The sequence below is a fragment of the Schistocerca cancellata genome, chromosome 5 (genome assembly GCF_023864275.1).
Source record: "Schistocerca cancellata isolate TAMUIC-IGC-003103 chromosome 5, iqSchCanc2.1, whole genome shotgun sequence".
Classification (NCBI taxonomy): Eukaryota; Metazoa; Arthropoda; class Insecta; order Orthoptera; family Acrididae; genus Schistocerca; species Schistocerca cancellata.
The window spans coordinates 436,404,947-436,423,961 of NC_064630.1; the positions used below are offsets into that span (position 1 = coordinate 436,404,947).

The 19,015-nt window shown below is 38.2% G+C and overlaps 1 protein-coding gene across 1 annotated transcript; it reads right to left on the reverse strand.

Moving 5' to 3' along the window:
* Positions 1 to 515: 515 nt before the first annotated feature.
* LOC126187516 (EEF1A lysine methyltransferase 2) lies at positions 516 to 18,840 on the reverse strand. Its single transcript, XM_049928649.1, has 5 exons — positions 18,702 to 18,840; positions 18,521 to 18,619; positions 17,160 to 17,244; positions 1,346 to 1,688; positions 516 to 1,257 (listed from the first exon to the last, which is right to left on the reverse strand). The coding sequence occupies exons 1-5, from the start codon at positions 18,758 to 18,760 to the stop codon at positions 1,163 to 1,165; spliced, it is 681 nt and encodes a 226-aa protein (XP_049784606.1). The 5' UTR covers positions 18,761 to 18,840; the 3' UTR covers positions 516 to 1,162.
* Positions 18,841 to 19,015: the final 175 nt, after the last annotated feature.

The window sequence follows — 19,015 nt, forward strand, 5'->3', positions numbered from 1 at the left end:
CAAAGTTTATCTACTTCCTTTCAACTGGATTAAGTTTCACCCTAAATGTGTACAAACTAGCAAAATAATTTGCCTATAAAACTACTTGCAAACAGGAGAGTTTGATTTTGTAATCACAATATTTTTAGCAGAGACTGTATAAACTGTGTTAAATATGTTGTATCAGGGATCTCCTAGACGTCTACTACTCACTTTGAGACTGCATATATTAAATTGTCCAAATAAAGAGGAACTAAATAAAAAAATTATTGCAGTGAACTACGAAAACTCTTTTGCAAACACACACTAATGCGTATGGAGGTGCATATATTTCCGACACTGTAATGCATTCACTATGCCCTAGAGTGTAAAAAAATTAGTCCAAGACTGGCAACAACATGATTCAGCTAAAAAGAAACAAGATGAATGTCTAAAAGTATGGAGTTAAATATTCCTTTTCTTCACAATTGCAACAAGAAAAGGTGTGTGTGTGTGTGTGTGTGTGTGTGTGTGTGTGTGTGTGTGTGTGTGTGGGAAAAGGCATGTATTAAGATATAAATAGGTGAGTAAGAGCATAACTACATACACTTTTTGCTTTCAGTTAGAGAAAATTATGAAGCATTTCATTTTTGCCTTTCACATTCAGTTAAAGAAAGAAAATCTTATGGGATTACATATTTTTATCATTTAATTGGGTACATGCTGTGATGAACATTGTGTGCCAGACCAGGACTCAAATTCTGAAAGATGTCTTCCATTATCAGAGTGAATTGCCTACAAAAGGGAGATAATTGTGTTCAGAAAAATTTCTGCTTAAAAAGTACAAGTTCTGTACTGACTACCTCACCTTGCTGTCCACTCAATGATAACTTGCATTTACAATGAATAACAATATTTTGTTCACTAAATTGTGTGATACAACAAATACATGAAACACATGTAATGTTACGGCAATAAGTAAACATACACTTAAAATAAACAGCAAATCAACTAAGGAACGTCTTATTGTCAAGCAAATGTTTAAAAATAAAGTTACTAAGAAGAAATAATTGCACAAAGAATTTTTATAACATCCATTACATATGCATGAAATTGCTTTATATTCTTACTTGTCTTTGTAATATTTTAATAGAAACATAAAAAAGCATCAAATTCACTGCAAACATTTTTACAGGCACAATATTTAGCATTTCCGAAGAACGAGAGATGTGATCAGGCTGCCAGTTTTCCCACCAAATTGAAATTTTGGTGTTGGGATGATATCAAGGAGTTCAAATTCTGAAAATAAGATTATCAAGTCATGAAATTTTAGCATTCACTACTCTCCACAGAATTGAAGAATGCATATCTTCATGAAGCTACTTACTTGCTTTGAAATGAGAAATTAGTTCATCTTGTGTCCAATTACAGGATGTTATAACAAACATTCCAGTTTGAGACAGTATCCTGTGGATGTTTTCAATATATTTTTCTCTCTTTTTCTTAGCATCTACTGGATGTAGACTAACTGCATCATATGTACCTTTGTCTAAAACAATGTCATACTCTTTCAGCAATGTGCCACCCTCAATTAGCTCGTCGTAATTTGCCAACATGTCACAGACATAGTATTTAATATCAATATTCTGCTTTCTTGCAACAGCATTGGCTAGTTCAATGGCATTCTGCGAGTAATCAATGCCTGTCAGATCACAGAACTTTTCACGAGCCTGAAAAAATAATGTTCAGTTTAGATAACATACTCCGTTCATTCCACAGATTCATGCCAATGCAATCCTTACAGATGTGAAATATACCAGAAGAACAAAATATAGAATAGATATTTAACACAAGAACTGATGAAATGAAATTATTATATGGCATTATTGGCCAGGAGATACACTGTCTGGGGTTGTTCGGCCTCCTGATACCAGTCTTTCTATTTCACGCCACTTTGGTGAGATGCGAGTCACTGAAGATGATATAAAATGATTAGGACAACACAAAAAGCTAGTCCCTGAGCAAAAAATATCTGACCTGGCCAGGAATTGAACCCAGGATCCCATGACCTGGAGGCAGCAACACAAACCACTAGACCATGGGCTGCAGAAACAAGAACTCATATACGCTACTTAGAGTTTATATAGGCTACTTAGAGTTAATACTTATTTAATAATCACAGCAAATGAACAGATCTTCAAAACTGTAGAATATTTGCAGGAGACAGGAAAATACTTTCATTTACAAATTACAAATTAATAAAACAGTGTGTGTGTGTGTGTGGTCCTTTCTTATAGTATGTAACAACATAAAAAAAGTAGTACAGCACTTGGGATTAACAGAAGTCTAATATTGCATAATTCACATTATGTGATATTTGCTATGTATTTCAATTACCAAACAAAAACATACGAAAAGGTAACATACACGCACATATAAAACATCAGAAAAATGACGCTACTTTTCAAGCTGCTACTCCTCTCCTAGTGTACGTATAGTCTGTCCATGACAATAATAATTCACCATGCTGGCGCTGCCAGGAGCAGAAAAAATAGCAACAATTAGATGATATTGGCCAATATTGACTTGTTTGCAACTGCTGCCAATGTTAGCGAGCGAACATGCTGCTTATGGTAGAACTGTAGTAGCCATGTGTCTTTACTTGTACTGGACTGTGCTGTGTTTTACTGGTTTAATTTTTACCAGATGTAGATGCCATCAGTGGTCTAGGGTACTCACAGACTTATCCTTTCCAAGTGTTCTGTGTCTGAGAAAACTATGGTGCTGATTTCGTGTTGACTGTATGTCATTCCATAATAACTGGCAGCATAGTTCACAGATAAGAAGACAAAGGTTCATAGAAACACGCTGGTAGAGTATAGAGTATCAGTTGAAGTGTTCATACAGAAATTTTGCGTTGACAATTGCAACACTTTCGCAGGGAGCAAATAAGGCAATATGAAATTCACTAAAAGTAGCAACAGTACAGATCTTTGGTGGTGGTAATTAACTGCTGGGGATGTGTTATGAATTCAGTGGAAGGAGGAGGTGGTGTGTGTGTGTGTGTGTGTGTGTGTGTGTGTGTGTGTGTGAGGGGGGTGTCTGCTGAAGTTCTGATGAGGAGAAAAGTAAAGAGAGTAGAATATCAGAAAAGCAAGAACACAACAGACTTGCACAAAAGAAATTAACTTTAAGTCTGGGAGAACTTACAGAGTGCCTTGAAGGAATACAAACAGCACCAAGAGAAGAAATAAAAAAGTGTTATGAAATGTGAGAGTAAAGAAGGCGTAAAATGAGAGTATGATATGATTACAGCAAAGGAATTTTAAAACACTATATTTCACAACAAAAAGAGAAATAGAGGGCAGTAGTGGAAAAAGAAATGAGGCCAATGAGAAACTGAATAGAAAAAAATCTATGGTGATTCAAGGAGTAACAAGTACTGCAGCAGAAAATTATCTGCACAGAAAGCCATACCAGAAAACAAGGGATTATTAAAAGAGAGAGAGAGAGAGAGAGAAATAAACAAATGAAGCTTTGGCTACTGAGTTCTCATGCAGATTTATTTAGAAGAATTCAGAATGACAGGTCTCAGTAAACAATACTACTATTCTAACAGGCTTGAGATTTCCCAATAAGCTGAAGCATTTGATATAGTATCAATGTTACTCGAACAATCACATTAATTGATTCGCCTGACACTAGAGCAAGAGATACGGAAGAAACTATGAATTAGCCACTACAGTCTATTGCTCTGGTTAAAACTCGACAATTTTGTGAAACATAGGGGAAAATAGCATTAAATTCTATCATCTTGCAAACTTATGTTTTATCTGAACAGGTTTGCAATAAATGTCCTCATAAATGTATGGGTACCGTCTGCAAACATTAATGCTGCTTTTTAAAAAAAAGTAACATTCAGAAATGGAAATGTTGTCCTTCAAAAAACATTTCTTGATTCAGAAACCACACTAATATTTTATTTTGTTATAAGAGACTGTAGTTATTTACTAAGTGGATTGCAAATGAGAAATTCGGTTACTGTTCCTATATTAGAATACCAAGTGTAATTGTCAGCAGCTTTTAGTCAGCTTTAGAACATAATGGTGATATTCAGTGGAAACAAGAAGAAAAATTAATCAGAATGAAATGCATAACACAGGAAATACATAATATTAAACTGACTGAATAGTTATCGCAAGAATAAAATACAGCAGCGAGACTGACCGTGGAGACAGTACCAATAGACAACACTAGATTGTGGGACAAGAGAGAGTTCGAGAATGGGTCTGAATCGTACTTGCAATCTTTTATTTGTGTGTTAATCAGTGTTGTTACATATCACTTGCACCCTAGAAGATACTGCAGTTTTTCACAGTTGCTCAAGCTCAGCACTACAGAAGGGGAGCAGCTTGGTTGAGAGCTGATGACTGTGGGAAGGGGGTTGTACTGGCAACCATAGGAATTTGTACTGTCTATTTTGGCTTTTCATGAACATCTGCAGTATTTAAACTGTAGTCTGCCAGGATCTATTTGTAGCCTGAATTGAAATGACTTTAAAATTGGACAAATACTCAATGTAGGGGACAGTGAAAGCCTAAACTTGCACACTTACATGCTTCTTGCTGCAATGCAGGAACGAAAGGGGGTGTGTCAGCTAATGGTTCTACATACCCAATGAGAGAGTGGTGAGCTGACGACATGTTTGGAAGCAAGAGACATTATAACATTCTCATGTCAGTACAGAAGCAAAATCTGATATGTATCCAGCTAAAAACAGTTGTGTTCTCAGGTCCCACCATAACCACAACCTCATAAATCTCAACATATTTGGAAGAACCAACCGAACATTTGTGACAATGAAGAATGATTATGATTAAAAAATACTGATATCACGGACAACAGGGCCAGAAAGCAAAAGAGGTAGAAAAGAAAACGGCCTGAAAATTAATGTAAACCATTACTTTTTGTTTATTTCTCTTAGTAGTATCAAAATGTAGACAATCAATAAATGACTAAGCTTAGAATAGGTATAATGTTAACTTTTTAGTAGATTGTTTATGTCAATAAAACAGATTTTAATTTTGATTAGTCAAAACATGTCCAAAAGAAATTTTCTCAAGGAGTGTCTTAAAAAAATGGGGGGAAGGGGTCATCTTATACTTGGGCAAATATGGCAATAATAATCCAGAATGGACTTACAAGTGGAAGCTGTCCTTTACATTGAATATAGTACTACATGGTACTCATCAATTAAAAGAAAAGAAAAAAAAAGACAAAAAAATATGGATTGGCATTTTTAAAGAAAAAAAAGAATAATTTCTTTAAATAATAAAAAAAATTCAAAAGGTGACAGTAAAAGAATGACAGATGTGTCCAAACTGAGAATACCTTTGTAATCATAAAGTAATTATCTTTCAAATAAAAAAATCTCTAATAAATTATCTACAACTGTTACAGAGATACAGCATTTTAAAAATGTTTCCGAAATTCGCATCTTCAAAATGGTGTTCGCAGTGTCATCATTGGAGGCCTGTATCTTGGGGCAGGAATTTTTTCGAGAAAACAAAAAAAACTACGTGTTTCTTACTGACTCCTGAATTTTAACATATGCTAAATTCAATAACATCCGAGGCTATGAAGGTAACCCCCCTGCCTGAACTGATGCGGATTATGCCAATTACAAACCAATGTGGATATAATGTCAGACATTAAAAGAAGTAAAATACAATCCTGATTGAAACTGCGCTACTCACTTCCTCCCAGTTTCTCTCATGTTGACCTGCATATTCACATTATTGTGCAAGCAGTAGGATTGAAGCTGGTCCAATGTTATAAAACATTTTTAGTATAAAACGTGGATCACATCATCAAATGGTCAAGGCATGACATCGAGTGACAGGTGAACCAGCTGATAGCAAATCAGGGAGGAGGAGAGTCCCCCTCCGCTTCTTTCTGGGCATGGGCTGCGGGTGTGTTGATAGTGGTGACACGAACTGTATGGCAACTGTCAGTAAAACAAGCCTGGTTATAATAGTTCTTTATTCATGTCAGTTGCAAGGTTGGAAGCAAAGATGGAGAGAAGGCTGTTGGTCCCGGTGTGTGGCGTGTCAATGTCAGTATTTCACCTGCTTGGCAGGCAACACATGCAGGAAGTCATAGCTGCTGGCATACAAATGGTTGGAGAAGCCAGATGCATGTGTCGCACTGCTCACGAGGGATGTCTGTAGCAGCTCCTCATGGCTCAGCCGATCTGTGACCACAGCCTGGGACAGATAGTGTTTAAACTGTGGTACACAGCATGATGGCTCATGCCCACCCGAGCAATAAAAACTAAAACTTCGCCCGAACAGGCCACGAAGGCCCAACAGCCCGAGAAACAGTCAGATACCGTGTATGCCTGCAACAAAGGCCTGATGCCAGCAAGCTGCCACGGGATCGAACTCATGGCCCACCAAGGAGCATGTAGTCACAAAGCAGGTGACCCATTGGAGCAAAAGCACCAAGCCAGTTCAGTTTGGAGCCTGCTGGTATTGGTGACAAAGTAAGTGGATGGCGGGTGGCTGCATAACCTGGTGCTTGCGATTGGTCTGCACTATAGAATTTGCTTACTATCCCTCTAATGGCCTTGAAACGTTCATTGTAAAACAACACAGCTTCGACCCACGTACCCCAACAAGTTACCACAGGTTCGGGAGGTAAAAGTACAAGTTTTTCTTTGTAGGTCTTGGAGTGAGTACAAGCCTTTAGAAACAATTTATTTGTGGATGAAATCAGTTTATTTACATTCACAAACATGGAGCGTTCTTCTTCAGCAAGGTGATGTAATCACTGAGCAAAGCAGGTCACATGAGTCAAATTGGGATAAAATACTTTGAGGGCTTTTCCTGCTTTGACCATATAGCGAGCAGAATCTGAAATAAACATGAACACCCTTTTACTCGTATCTGCAGAAGATTCTGGAAATGTTTTTCTGATACCCTCATTCACAAATCTGGCAATTTTAGAATGATTTACTTTTTCAAGTTCTTCGCAGGCCGCTAAATAGGAAGAACAAGGCACTTCTTTTAAAGCACTGACAATTAAATTTACAATGTAATGGCCACAAGTGTCTGTAGCTTCATCAACTGAAATCCAGATAATGCTGTCCTTGAGTTAATTGCGTATTTTTTCCAGAACATTTATGTAAATTGTCGGTACGTAATTTGTTCAGGAACCCTTTGAGGATAGGGTTTGTAAGTTTATGAAGACAAATATTGCTTGCAATGATTGCTTCGCATACATCCATGTTAAACCAACTTTTTTGGTTACTTTTGGACAAATCGTTGTTATTGTAACTTGCTGTTGTCAGAAATTGTTGTCGTGGTCCCGTCTTCTGCATTCCTGCGATATGAAGACTTGTCTTGACATGCTCGTCTATTTGAAACTTTGCCCAACTTTTTTCTCACAAACTTGACAATATAAAACAATTCCATCAAGTGTAATTGTTCCAGGATGGTCAGTTAGCCATGAAACGTCGTTTCTTTTTTCAGGGGAGATGGCGCACGACACGTTACACACTACACATCGTAAACATGTTCAAATGTGTACAAGTAAATAGAAAGCTAAACTGACACAATGGATGAGCGACTACAAGCTTGCGTAGTTTAATTTAATCGTTGCCGACGCGTATGATATGACAGTGGAGGGGATTAATGGGGGGGCGCGGGCGAAGGAGCATTGACTATCTGCCTGGTCCTGTTCCTCTTCTGTAATGATGGCAGTGGCCTCTCAGTCAGCGATTGCATGCAGTTCTAGGTCATGGTCAGTCTGTAAGACATCAAAACTAGATCACGCTAGAGACCTCTGTCTAAATTTTTAAAATATTGTAAACAAAGAGTGAAAATATTCAGCGGCACTAGTTTTTAGTTAAAATGCGCAATAACTGGGAAAAGGAGCCACATATGCAACATGTAAATGCATATAATCTGGTCACTAGTGATTACTATTACCAGTTTGCAATGGGAGTCGGAGTGAGGAAATTAGTTTACGTAATGAATGGCTCTATACAGGCCAAGTCTAAATCATGTACTTTATTTCTTAAAAATAATTGATACTGTACAAGATAATATGTTCCAATGAAACTGGTACTGGAAGTACAAAAGAGACCCACAAGTTGTTCTTCCAGTATGCACAAAATGACCACTTTGTTCACTTCATGAAGCACGTCAAGCAAGCAATCAAACTTATCTCAAAGTCTTTGTATCGTTTCTTGATAAAACTGTGCAAAGGCTGTAGAAATGCATGCCTGAATGTCAACTAGCATTGCTGCAAATTCTGGTACAAATGTCTAATCTATACTGATAAACATCCATACAACACACTTTATTATAAGCACTTTCTACTTTCCAATTTTGTACAAATTTGGATTATTAAAATTACTAAAAGGGGCAAGCTTTATGGTTGCGGAGCACGACTCCATACTACAAGCACTACATTTTTTTGAGGGGACTGAGGGGGAGGGAGGGGTGGAACCTAAGATAAATAAAGTATTCATTGATGTGATCTCTCACAGTTTCACAGCAACTGAGTTGTTTTCATCTTATGCACAATATTTTGATGACCAACCCAGTCATCTTCTTCAGGTGCTGCGAATTGTGCTGTCGTGTGCACCCACTGCCTATAATGCAACCAGAATGTGAACTGTTGTTGGTTTCATACCACTATCTATATTACTAAACAGCTAACCTAGTTCACGCTTCATGGTAGCAGCCCCGGTTGCAGGTTGGCTATCCAACTGATTCCAGGGACAAGGAAAAATTGATTTTCAGTATTTCATATGATGACTGACCGAATTTAAAAATTCAACACGCTGTCATAATTTATCCATTAAGAGATATCATCTTATGTTAAAGGTTTAACACAGTAAGACAGGTATTACTGTTAGTAACTGTGTTTATGTCTTCAGGTGGAATAGCTCACAGTGTGCAAATTACCCTGACTGTATTCATCCAGTATCTGAGAATGGGAGCACTTAGCAGCTCCCAACAAAATTTATGCATAATTTTAAAACCTTCACAAAACTTTTACTCACTGACTCCCCTGCAAATGTGAAAAAAGTTTACAGATTCCTACATTTTTTTTCTGTTCACGCAGAAAACTTCAGCGTAAGGCATGAGGTTTTAATTTATTACTTCTTTACTACTAACTCTATTTGCAGTAGATTTTGTAGATGGTATGAACATATACCACTGAATATAGGCTACCTGCAAAATTATATGATTATATGACATATAGCTCAGGAGATATGATGTCTTAAACATTGAAAAGTGTGAAGAACTAACCTTTCCTTAAAATGAGTGCAAATTACCTGCACTGTATTCATTCTGTATTTGATAATAAAAACTTAACATTTTCTGATGAACTTTAAACACAACTGCAAACCTTTTCCTAAATTTTTGCATCTTAAATCCTTGACTTCGAATATTTAACATGTTCATTTATTTGTAAAGTAATCAATTGTTTGAAGCTGTTACATACACGACAGTTTTATTCTTGAAAGAACTGGGGGTAGGGCTTTACTGGTTGACAGATGATTGTGAGTCAACTCCTGATGCCCAGTACACTGTTTGATGCTGTATTGTTTTCAGAATCTTCAGTGATATTCCATAAAAAGTACATTCTCTCAATGATTCTCAGCTGAGAAGAATGTGATGGCCAGTGACAGATCTCACACCATGTTCAGGCTGAAACCACCATCCCTGTTTATTTGGTTTTCTAATGTTTTTATTTCGACAGGCTCCCTAATCATGCTGCCCCAGAAACTTCTGTCTCATCATATTTCATTTCTGGTTGGAGTCCAGGCAGTGAGTACACAAAACAGCACAACTCTCAGCACATGAAAGAGATGACTGGACCAAGCACTGAAATACTGTACAGCTGGAAGTACACCACTAAGTTTTATTCATTGGAACTGAGCAATAAGGAATTTGTGTGAAACACACAATTGCTCCCCCCCCCCCCCCCCCCCCCTGCATAGGTATCTCTAAGAATCCTTAAATTCTTACACAGCATACATGCCTAATGTGGACAGAAACACTGCGCAAGAAAACGGGATTTTCCGGTGCTCATACCTCAGGTTCCACTTGCAATAAAAAGGCAGGGTCAAGTGTTATTGGTAGCCCTTGATCTGGGGACCATTTGTATACCCAAGAGAAGGATCATCTTAATGTCACTATCCTGCAGTACAGGATCAAAAGTATGAATATTACATAGGCCTACTTCCCCCGGCATAAGCAAATAGAGCATATTGGTTAATTCTTTTTTTATTTTATATGGTCTACGGTGGGCTTGATGGTACTTACAGAGGCATCATTAATTCATGGGCAGTTGCTCAGAAAACCCCACAAAAGGATCAGGATCTTTTATTTTTTTTTTTTTTTTTTTTTGAACCAGCAGACCAAAACTCAGCTGAAGATTCCAAGATGGCTATGTACAGCAAGTGGCTGGAATTTTTTTTGATATATTCATAATATCTTTATCTCACACAACCTTGAAATTTTTCTTGATATCTTTATGTTTCCAAGATACAGAGGTTCAAAATTACCCCACTTGTACATGTAAAATATGCACATAAAAATCGATGCGAGGCAAAAATGTAGCCTAATTTATAATGTGATGCAGCATGGAGAAATATGCTGTACTGTGTCTCCGTTATCATCTGGGAACCCCAGGTCGTAGTACTGAAGCACATGAAAAACATTTTTGCAAGTAAAATCTGGTCTGAGGTGTAAAATTACTTCTGCGTTATTTCAATTTCGTGTAAGTAAACTATCTAAATGTTACTTACTAATACATTTCTTTTCATATGAGATACACACTCTTCTGCAGCGAGGAAAAAAAGGGAACCAATGGAAGAATGCTCCTATTGGGCCACAAGAAATGCAAATGTGTTCTTGTTTATTTAGAAGATTCTGACTGAAAAGTGGGGCACGAGCTGTCTCATTCTACCTTCCTCCGTATCTTTTAAAGTTTTCCCAAAATTTTTGGCATGTGAACATATTCGTGCTTTTTTATGCTGACAGAGAAGAAGACAGTGGCAGTGGTAAACTGATGAAAAACTAATAAATACTGGAAGGTAGTAGACAGTGGTCGTGTTATAGAAATAGCAAAGGAGACAACGGCAGCATGAGAGAAAGAGAAGGACTCAGTTGCAGTGGACCACAGCTGACAGTGGCAGAAAAGTGCTTGCAAAAGAGTGAAGAAGACAGTGCCATGGGGGAAGGAATAAAGAGAAAGAGTAAGTGGGAGTAGGTGAGAGCCAGTGATAGTGACAGACCGATTATCTGACAATGACAAAGAGGAATGATAATGATGATGATTGGTTTGTGGGGCTGTCAACTACACAGTCATCAGCACCCGTACGAAGTCTCAATTTTTACACAGTCCAATTTGTACACAATCCAATCTAGCCACTGTCACTAATGATGATGATGATGAAATGACGAGGACAACACAAACACCCAGTCCCTGGGCAGAGAAATCCCCAATCCAGCCGGGAATCAAACCTGGGACCCCGTGAAAACAAAAGGAAATATGCAAGCAGCAATGAGACACATTAATAATTTTTTACATATATAGTGGTATATACAGACATAAAAATTCTGCAAAGAACAGTTTCATAAACAATTTAAATGCAAAGCTGGAAATCGTATTTTTAAAACTCTTCCACCTTGCATATGACTATTTTCCTTCACATCTTTATCCAAAAACAAAATGAATTCACTTAAAGGTGACAGATATAATTTTTTCATAGCAGTTATTGTCAGGTTTATATAAAAGTGCACAGTGTCTTTGTAATGATGTCACATTCACATTAATATAACATTGGAGAAGGGGGCATAAACAGCATCTTTTCTACTGGGCCAGAGAAGGAATTATGATTCATCCAGAGACATGCAGTTATTCTCAACTTCTTTAAATTTGTATGGTAACTGGGAACCATGTACCAGTTTTCATTGCATTTGAAAGCCACATACTCCCTGACTTGTAGTTGTTCCCACAAAGAATTTTCATGAGCTTCCATAGCAACAGTGCTGCTCCCATTTGTATCTTTTGAGTCTCTCCATTAGAATGGTGTTAGCAGCAATGACTAGAAACACATGGTGTGATCATGTTCCATGACCTGGCCTCACTGTACTGCTCATGTGATCCACGAATCTTTTATACAATTTGATCTCCTGCAAAGAAACAAAGAACGTATTAATGCCTTGTATTCAGTGGAGTGCCCATGTCAATTCTGTAGAATGCCCACATCAACAGTGCAACCATTTTTCTGATGTAATGGAAATCCTCACTCAGAAATGTACAGTTCAACTCGCAGTGAACAGATTCAGGTTTTATCACTGGTTCCACCTTCATGGATCACTGTCAGAGTATGATCTACTGCTGATTTCTCAGAGCTCATGGTACATGTAACAAGAAAATCTAAAGACAGTAGTAGTGTAACAATCTCTCCAGAACACGGGAGTGGTTAAAAGAAGTCACCTGAAATTGTGAAACAAGATGTAGTGAGGTTTTATCAAAATGATGATTTTTCAAGTCTGTGCAAGGAAGGAAAGATTGTCTTGGTAAATAACATGAAGGTTTACTTGCATGAAATACTTATTTTAGTTAATCTTGTTTCTTTGCAAGAGACTGAACTGTATGTAGGTTTCTTGGAACACAGTTACAGTACAATGGGCACAGTTCCACAAATACCATCACACCATGCATTTCTAGTCAATGCTCTAGTGAAGAGACTCAAAAGATGCAAATGAGAACATTGTTGCTACAGAAGCTAATGAAAGTGCTTTGTGGGAACAACTGCATGTCGAACAGTATGTGACTTTCAAATGCAACAAAAAGTGATGTATTGGGCATATTTCCAAGGTATCACGTGAATTTCAAGAAGCTGAGATTAACTGCATGTCTCTTGCTGAATCACAATTCCTTTCATGGCTGAGTAGCAAAGATGCTGTTTGGGTTCTCCTCTCCAACGTTATCAGAGCAATGGATGTCAGATCATTATAAAGTCACAATGCACGATTGTATAAACTTGACAATAACTGCTGTGAAAAAATCTTATCTGTCACCTTTAAGAGAACTCATTCTGTTTTTGGATTAAGATGTCACAAGAAATAAATTTATATCCAAGACGGAAGAGTTTTAAAAATACAATTTTCTTCTTTGTATTTGGATTTGTTTATGAAACAATTATTTGCAGAATTTTTATATCTATAAATACCAGTATCTATGTAAAAGGGTATTAATGCATACCTCATTACTGCTTGCATCTTTTCTTTTGTTTCAGCGGAGTTTACAATAATGGAATAAGGATATTTTAGCACATTTGTGCACCAAAGCTGCCTCTTGTAATTCTTTACCCTAAAGAGACATTTAACTGTGAAATACATCACATACATCAAGAAAAATGATTGACAACTGTTTCCAGCTCTCACCTGTTTACAGCTCTGATCTACAGATCAACTACAACTATTTGAGGAACAATACACATGGCTTTTATTTACCAATTCACTGTAGTGGTGAAAGTGAAAGGCGTATGTAAGTGATGGCTACCAGCCATGTGAACACTTCAGAAAAAATTATGTTGAAATTCAACTCTTTATATACTACCCAAGGACTTTGAAGTTCATCAAATCTGACCTCTTTTTTTTCCCCAATGGAACTGTATTTAAGTGAAAGTAACAGATACTAATTGCAATGCCAAATGATTTTCATTATTCTTTATACATAATACCATGACTGAAGTGTTGCAATGCATGATCTGTACTGTTTCCCTGCACAAAGTCATAAACTTTTTAAAAATTGCTGATTAAAAGCACAGCAAAGAAAGAGTGTCCTTTTCAACATTTTTCAGAAAATTTGAATGGTTCGAATGGCTCTGAGCACTATGCGACTTAACTTCTGAGGTCATCAGTTGCCTAGAACTTAGAACTAATTAAACCTAACTAACCTAAGAACATCACACACATCCATGCCCAAGGCAGGATTTGAACGCAGGGTTCGAACCTGCGATCGTAGCGGTCACGCGGTTCCAGACTGAAGCGCCTAGAATCGCACGGCCACACCAGCCGGCTCAAAATTTGACATTAATGGACTATGGCAGTAGACAACTGATGTGAGTGCCTTTGCCAACAGCACAACGCCGCCTGTGGCACCTCTCCTGGGCTTGTGACCATATTGGTTGGACCCAGACAACTGGAAAACTGTGGCCTGATCAGATGAGGCCTGGTTTCAGTTGGTAAGAGCTTATAATAGGGTTCCCAGTTCGAATGTTGCACACACCCTATGAAGCCATGGACCCAAGTTGTCAACAAGGCACTGTGTTAGCTTGTGGTGGCTTCATAATGGTGTGGGCTGTGTCTGCATGGAATGGACTGGGTCTTAAAGTTCAAATGAACCAATCATTGACTGGAACTGGTTATGTTCGGCTACTTGGAATCTTCGGAAATCATTTTCAGCCATTCACAGACTTCATGTTCCCAAACGACGATGTAGTTTTCATGGATGACAATGTGCCATGACACTGAGCCATAGCTTTCTTGATTGGTTTGAAGAACATTCGAGACAGTTTGAATGAAATATTTGGCCACCTATATTGCCCGACATGGGACATAAGCGAGAGGTCAGTTCTTGCACAAAATACTGGACCAGCAACACTTTCACAATTATGGAAGGCTATAGAGGCAGCATGGCTCAATATCACTGCAGGGGACTTTCAACGACTTGTTGAGCCCATGCCATGTTGAGCTGCTTCACTACAATGGGCAAACAAAGGTCAAACACAATATTGGGAGATATCCTATGACTTTTTGTCACCTCAGAGTAAAAATTTAACTGCAAAACATATGATTAATTCATACGTCAGTGACATGAGGAGGTATACAATTAACAGCTGCACACTGGCTACCACATACTGTCCACCCATTGGCTGCCTCCAACTTGACTCACAAACAGCCCTTTGTAAAGTTTTCAGTCCTTGCTGCTTCTTGCTGTTGCTTTTTGAGCCACATTGCTACTGCTATCTGCACTGTAGATGAATCAATATTCACAGAGATGGATAAGATGTCCTGTTTGCAAATGAAAAAGCAAGCATCATATTGGTAGTTCACAGTATTAGTTGTGTTGGACGGACAGGACTGATTACCTGCAAAGTGAGTGAGTGTGTGTGTGTGTGTGTGTGTGTGTGTGTGTAGGGTGTTTCCCTTTTTTTTGTCAATATCATTTCTGCTGTAAAGTGTGACCTTATACAAAACTATTAAGGCTTTCATGGCCAGTTGTTGACGAACTGCCTGTTGGCTTCTGTTTTGGGTTCTTCAACCAACATTTGTTTGATGATTTTTCTGATGTTTTGCCAACGTGAGTCGCTGTAGTTGCCAAAGCTTCACTTTCCACTGCTAGTGGCGGTGGGCTGGAATCGACCACACGGCTGCAGGTTATATATACCTGACATATCAGTGTCCAAGGGCTCTTTTCGTGTTCATTCCCGCTGTAGTTCTCCCCCTAGTACTTTCAACTGTCATCGCTGCAGCATGGGAATCCAGGATATGTTCACCTCGGGGCTTTCTTCTTTCTTGCTGAAGCTATTGTCATGTTTGTGTATTTCTATAGCTTCTCTGCACAACTAGCTCTTCTCTACAGCAAGAACTTCCATGGCAGCGAATTTTATACTATGTGGTAGGTCTCTCTCAATGCATGCTCCACGACGGCTGATTTCTCCAACTACCCCACCCTGCACTGCTGCTTATGTTTGGTGATCCTGATGTTGGTTGATCTGTTTGTCGTTCCAACATAGACGTTTCTTCATGTACTTGGTATGCAGTATATTTTCAACATTGTAAATGGGTCCCTTTTCTCTCCTTTGCTGATCTGAGGCACTCTTTGATCTTCTTTTGTCATTTATAAATAGTCTTTATGCCATATTTTCACAACAAGCGGCCAATTCTGTCCTTCACTCTGGTAATGTGGATCAGAATGACCATATCCAACATTTCTTCTTCCAATGTGTCACTTCACTGAGTGTTTGGTTCTGTGACATTTCTTATGTAACTGGTGGAGTACCCATTGCTCCTCTATACACTTTCCATGTGTTGGATTCTGCAACTGCGGTGCTGCATCTCACATATTCATCTTGCTCGGAAAATATTCTGAGGAGCAATGGGTACTCTACCAGTTACATAAGAAGTGCCACAGAACCAAACACTTAGTGAAGTGACACAATAGACAAAGAAATGTTGGGTATGGCCATTCCGATATACATTCCCAAAGTGATGGACAGAATCGGCTATATATTATCCAAAAATGGCATAAAGCCTATTTATAAATGAGCAAAGAAGATCAAAGAGAGTCTCAGACTGGCAAAGGAGAGAAAAGAAGCCCACTTGCAATGTTGGGAATTTACCGCATACTATGTACATGCAAAAAAGTCTTATGTTAGAATGACAGGCAGATCAATCAACACCAGGACCACCAAACATAAGTGGCAATGCAGGTTGGGGTAATTGGAGAAATCAGCCTTGGCGGAGCACACACTGTACGGGACTGACCACATCATATAAAATTTGCTGACATGGAGGTTCTTGCTGTAGAGAAGAGCTATCACACCCACTTGTTCATAGAAGCTATAGCAAACATGACAACAGCTTACACAAGATAGAAGAAAGCCTCAAGGTGAACGAGTCCTGGATTCCCACGCTGCAGTGAATGACTGTTGCACGTAGCAGGGGAAAATGGCATTGGAAACAAGCATGGAAAAGTCCTCAGGCATTGACACACCAGATATACATAATCTGTGCTCATGAGATCGACTTCAGCCCACCACCAGCATGGGAATGTGAAGCTTTGACAATGCCGGCCACTTGCCACAATGCCAAAATCATCAAACAAATGTCGGCCGAAGAACCTGAGAGAGAAGCCAACAGGCAGTCTGTGGCCTTATAAGTAATTTTGGGAATTGTGGACATATCTTGTCCTGAATAACTTATCAGTGGAAATATGTAACAGACATATGTAGCAAGTGAACTGTTACAGCATTTTCCTTCCTTTTTTACTTGTTACAATTGTGACTTTACTGCAATAAATTTGTCATGCACCCTTCTTCGTGCTGGTTTAATGCAATTTTACTGACAAAGTTTTTTAAAAAAAATATATTTAACACATACCAACTCTATGAGCAACATTCCATTGCCACAGCCAACATCCAAAATCCTGTCATCTCTTTTCACTGCTGGATTATCACATAACCACCTGTTCAAATAATTACCAAGAACAAAAAATAAGTGACACGAGTTACACAACACAGAAAATAGACAAGATATTAAACAGAAACAAAGTACAAAGATGGCCAACAATGATATCTGGATTCTTATATGAGGCAACTTCTTTGTTAGCCTATGTTTTGTTAAACTTAGCTTGAGCAGTCCTAAGCTTAACTTACTTATAGTGACTTAACAGTAGTTAGGCCTAATTAGTAATGCAGTTTATAACTACCTCTTGGTGCTACATTTTAATATATAACATTACTCAATTTAACATCACTGTAGTTTCCCCAACATGTTGGGACCATGGAACATGATGAATGAATGAGAGCATTCTCTTTACAGGCAGCAAGCTTTGTTTCAAATACATGTTGTATATCTTTAACTCACATCTGGAAGGAGTACCATTAATGATGTTCTTACTTCTTACTCCAGTAATTAAGTCCTTTATGATTGTGGCCCACCCTTACTCTCTCCACTAAAAAACCTGCTAACCTGTCTTGACTCTTTCCAACAGCAGCAGCAGGGTCAGCTTCAGCATGAACTGTTGCTGTTTCTGGAGTGTCCAGGTCATTCCTGATGATAAACCTCTCACATTCCTGGACAGGCTGTTACATGCTACATCATCCACACGCAGGGTCTACATGATCACCCTCATTCAAATCATTAGTTAATGTTTGATGTTTTCTATAAACTGACCAAGGCTCGAACTTGCTTTCATAATACTTATGATCTGAAACTCTTATCCTAACTTTAACTGTTGGCCTGTGACCCTCCTATTATTGTTAACTGGCAGCAAGTGTTTTCTTTTCCTCTTATTTTATTTACAATTCAGACTCATTTTCTGTCTCGACTGATTTCGCCAGCAATGAGTTGTTGAAACTCTAAGCTTCCATCCTTCTTCCTAGGAATGCAATGGTTGTGACAGTAGCTAAGGCCTATTACTTTCAGATTAGCTAGTACCCACTGTATGTTCAAAGGTTACATGATCAATTCCACTGACGTATAATATTGCTAACTTCCATAGCTTACCAAACTTGTCGGGAACTTGAGAAAAAAAATCATAATTATGTTTGCTGCTGTTCTACAGTGGGGATTTAAAATGCACTTTTTTCTACAAAAACCAACTGTACTTCACTACCTTTCGAATTACTTTAAATATATACGACGCTCAAGATTTTGCTGCCCATTCACGGAGTATTGTTGTAACATATTTACACAAGTACGGGTTTCATCTACGAGCATTTTTTAACATTAATTACTACCTGACAACCCTCAATGCACTGTCTTCTCCGAACCAGACTTCTCCTATGTCACCATGGTCTTCAAAATTCTGAATCTCTGTTGAATACGTTTTGTCCCAGCTATTCAAAAACAAGAAAGAATAGTTAACAACAGAGTAATGTGATTTCTTACTACATGATATTATCAATGACGTTTACTCACTATTCAATGGTTCCAAGCTCCGAGGAAGCCAATTCTTCATTGTCGTCTTCGCCAGACATTTTACTAATCCCAATTCTTAATATTTCTTGTTAGGCAACTCATAAGTCTTTCGAAATATAATCGTCACTTTCTTTTCGTTAATGCGACGGTGTGTTTCGATGTGATAATTTTGAAACTACGCGGTACAGCATTTCGTCGCTATTAACATCTCACTACCCAAACACATCCCACGTTTGTAGTTTCCAGTGACCTAACGCGACACACGTGGTGTATGTTTGCAACCTGTCATCTGTTTACTATCGATTCGTCTTTGT

Bases quoted from the DNA above. Each gene is read 5' to 3' on its own strand.
- LOC126187516 (XM_049928649.1), bottom strand. From the start codon at position 18,760: ATGTCTGGCGAAGACGACAATGAAGAATTGGCTTCCTCGGAGCTTGGA. The intron at 1,689-17,159 runs GTATGTGTTAAA...TTATTTTTTCAG, and splicing joins GAATGTTGCTCATAGAGTTG to GCTCGTGAAAAGTTCTGTGA. The intron at 1,258-1,345 runs GTAAGTAGCTTC...TCTTATTTTCAG, and splicing joins AATTTCTCATTTCAAAGCAA to AATTTGAACTCCTTGATATC.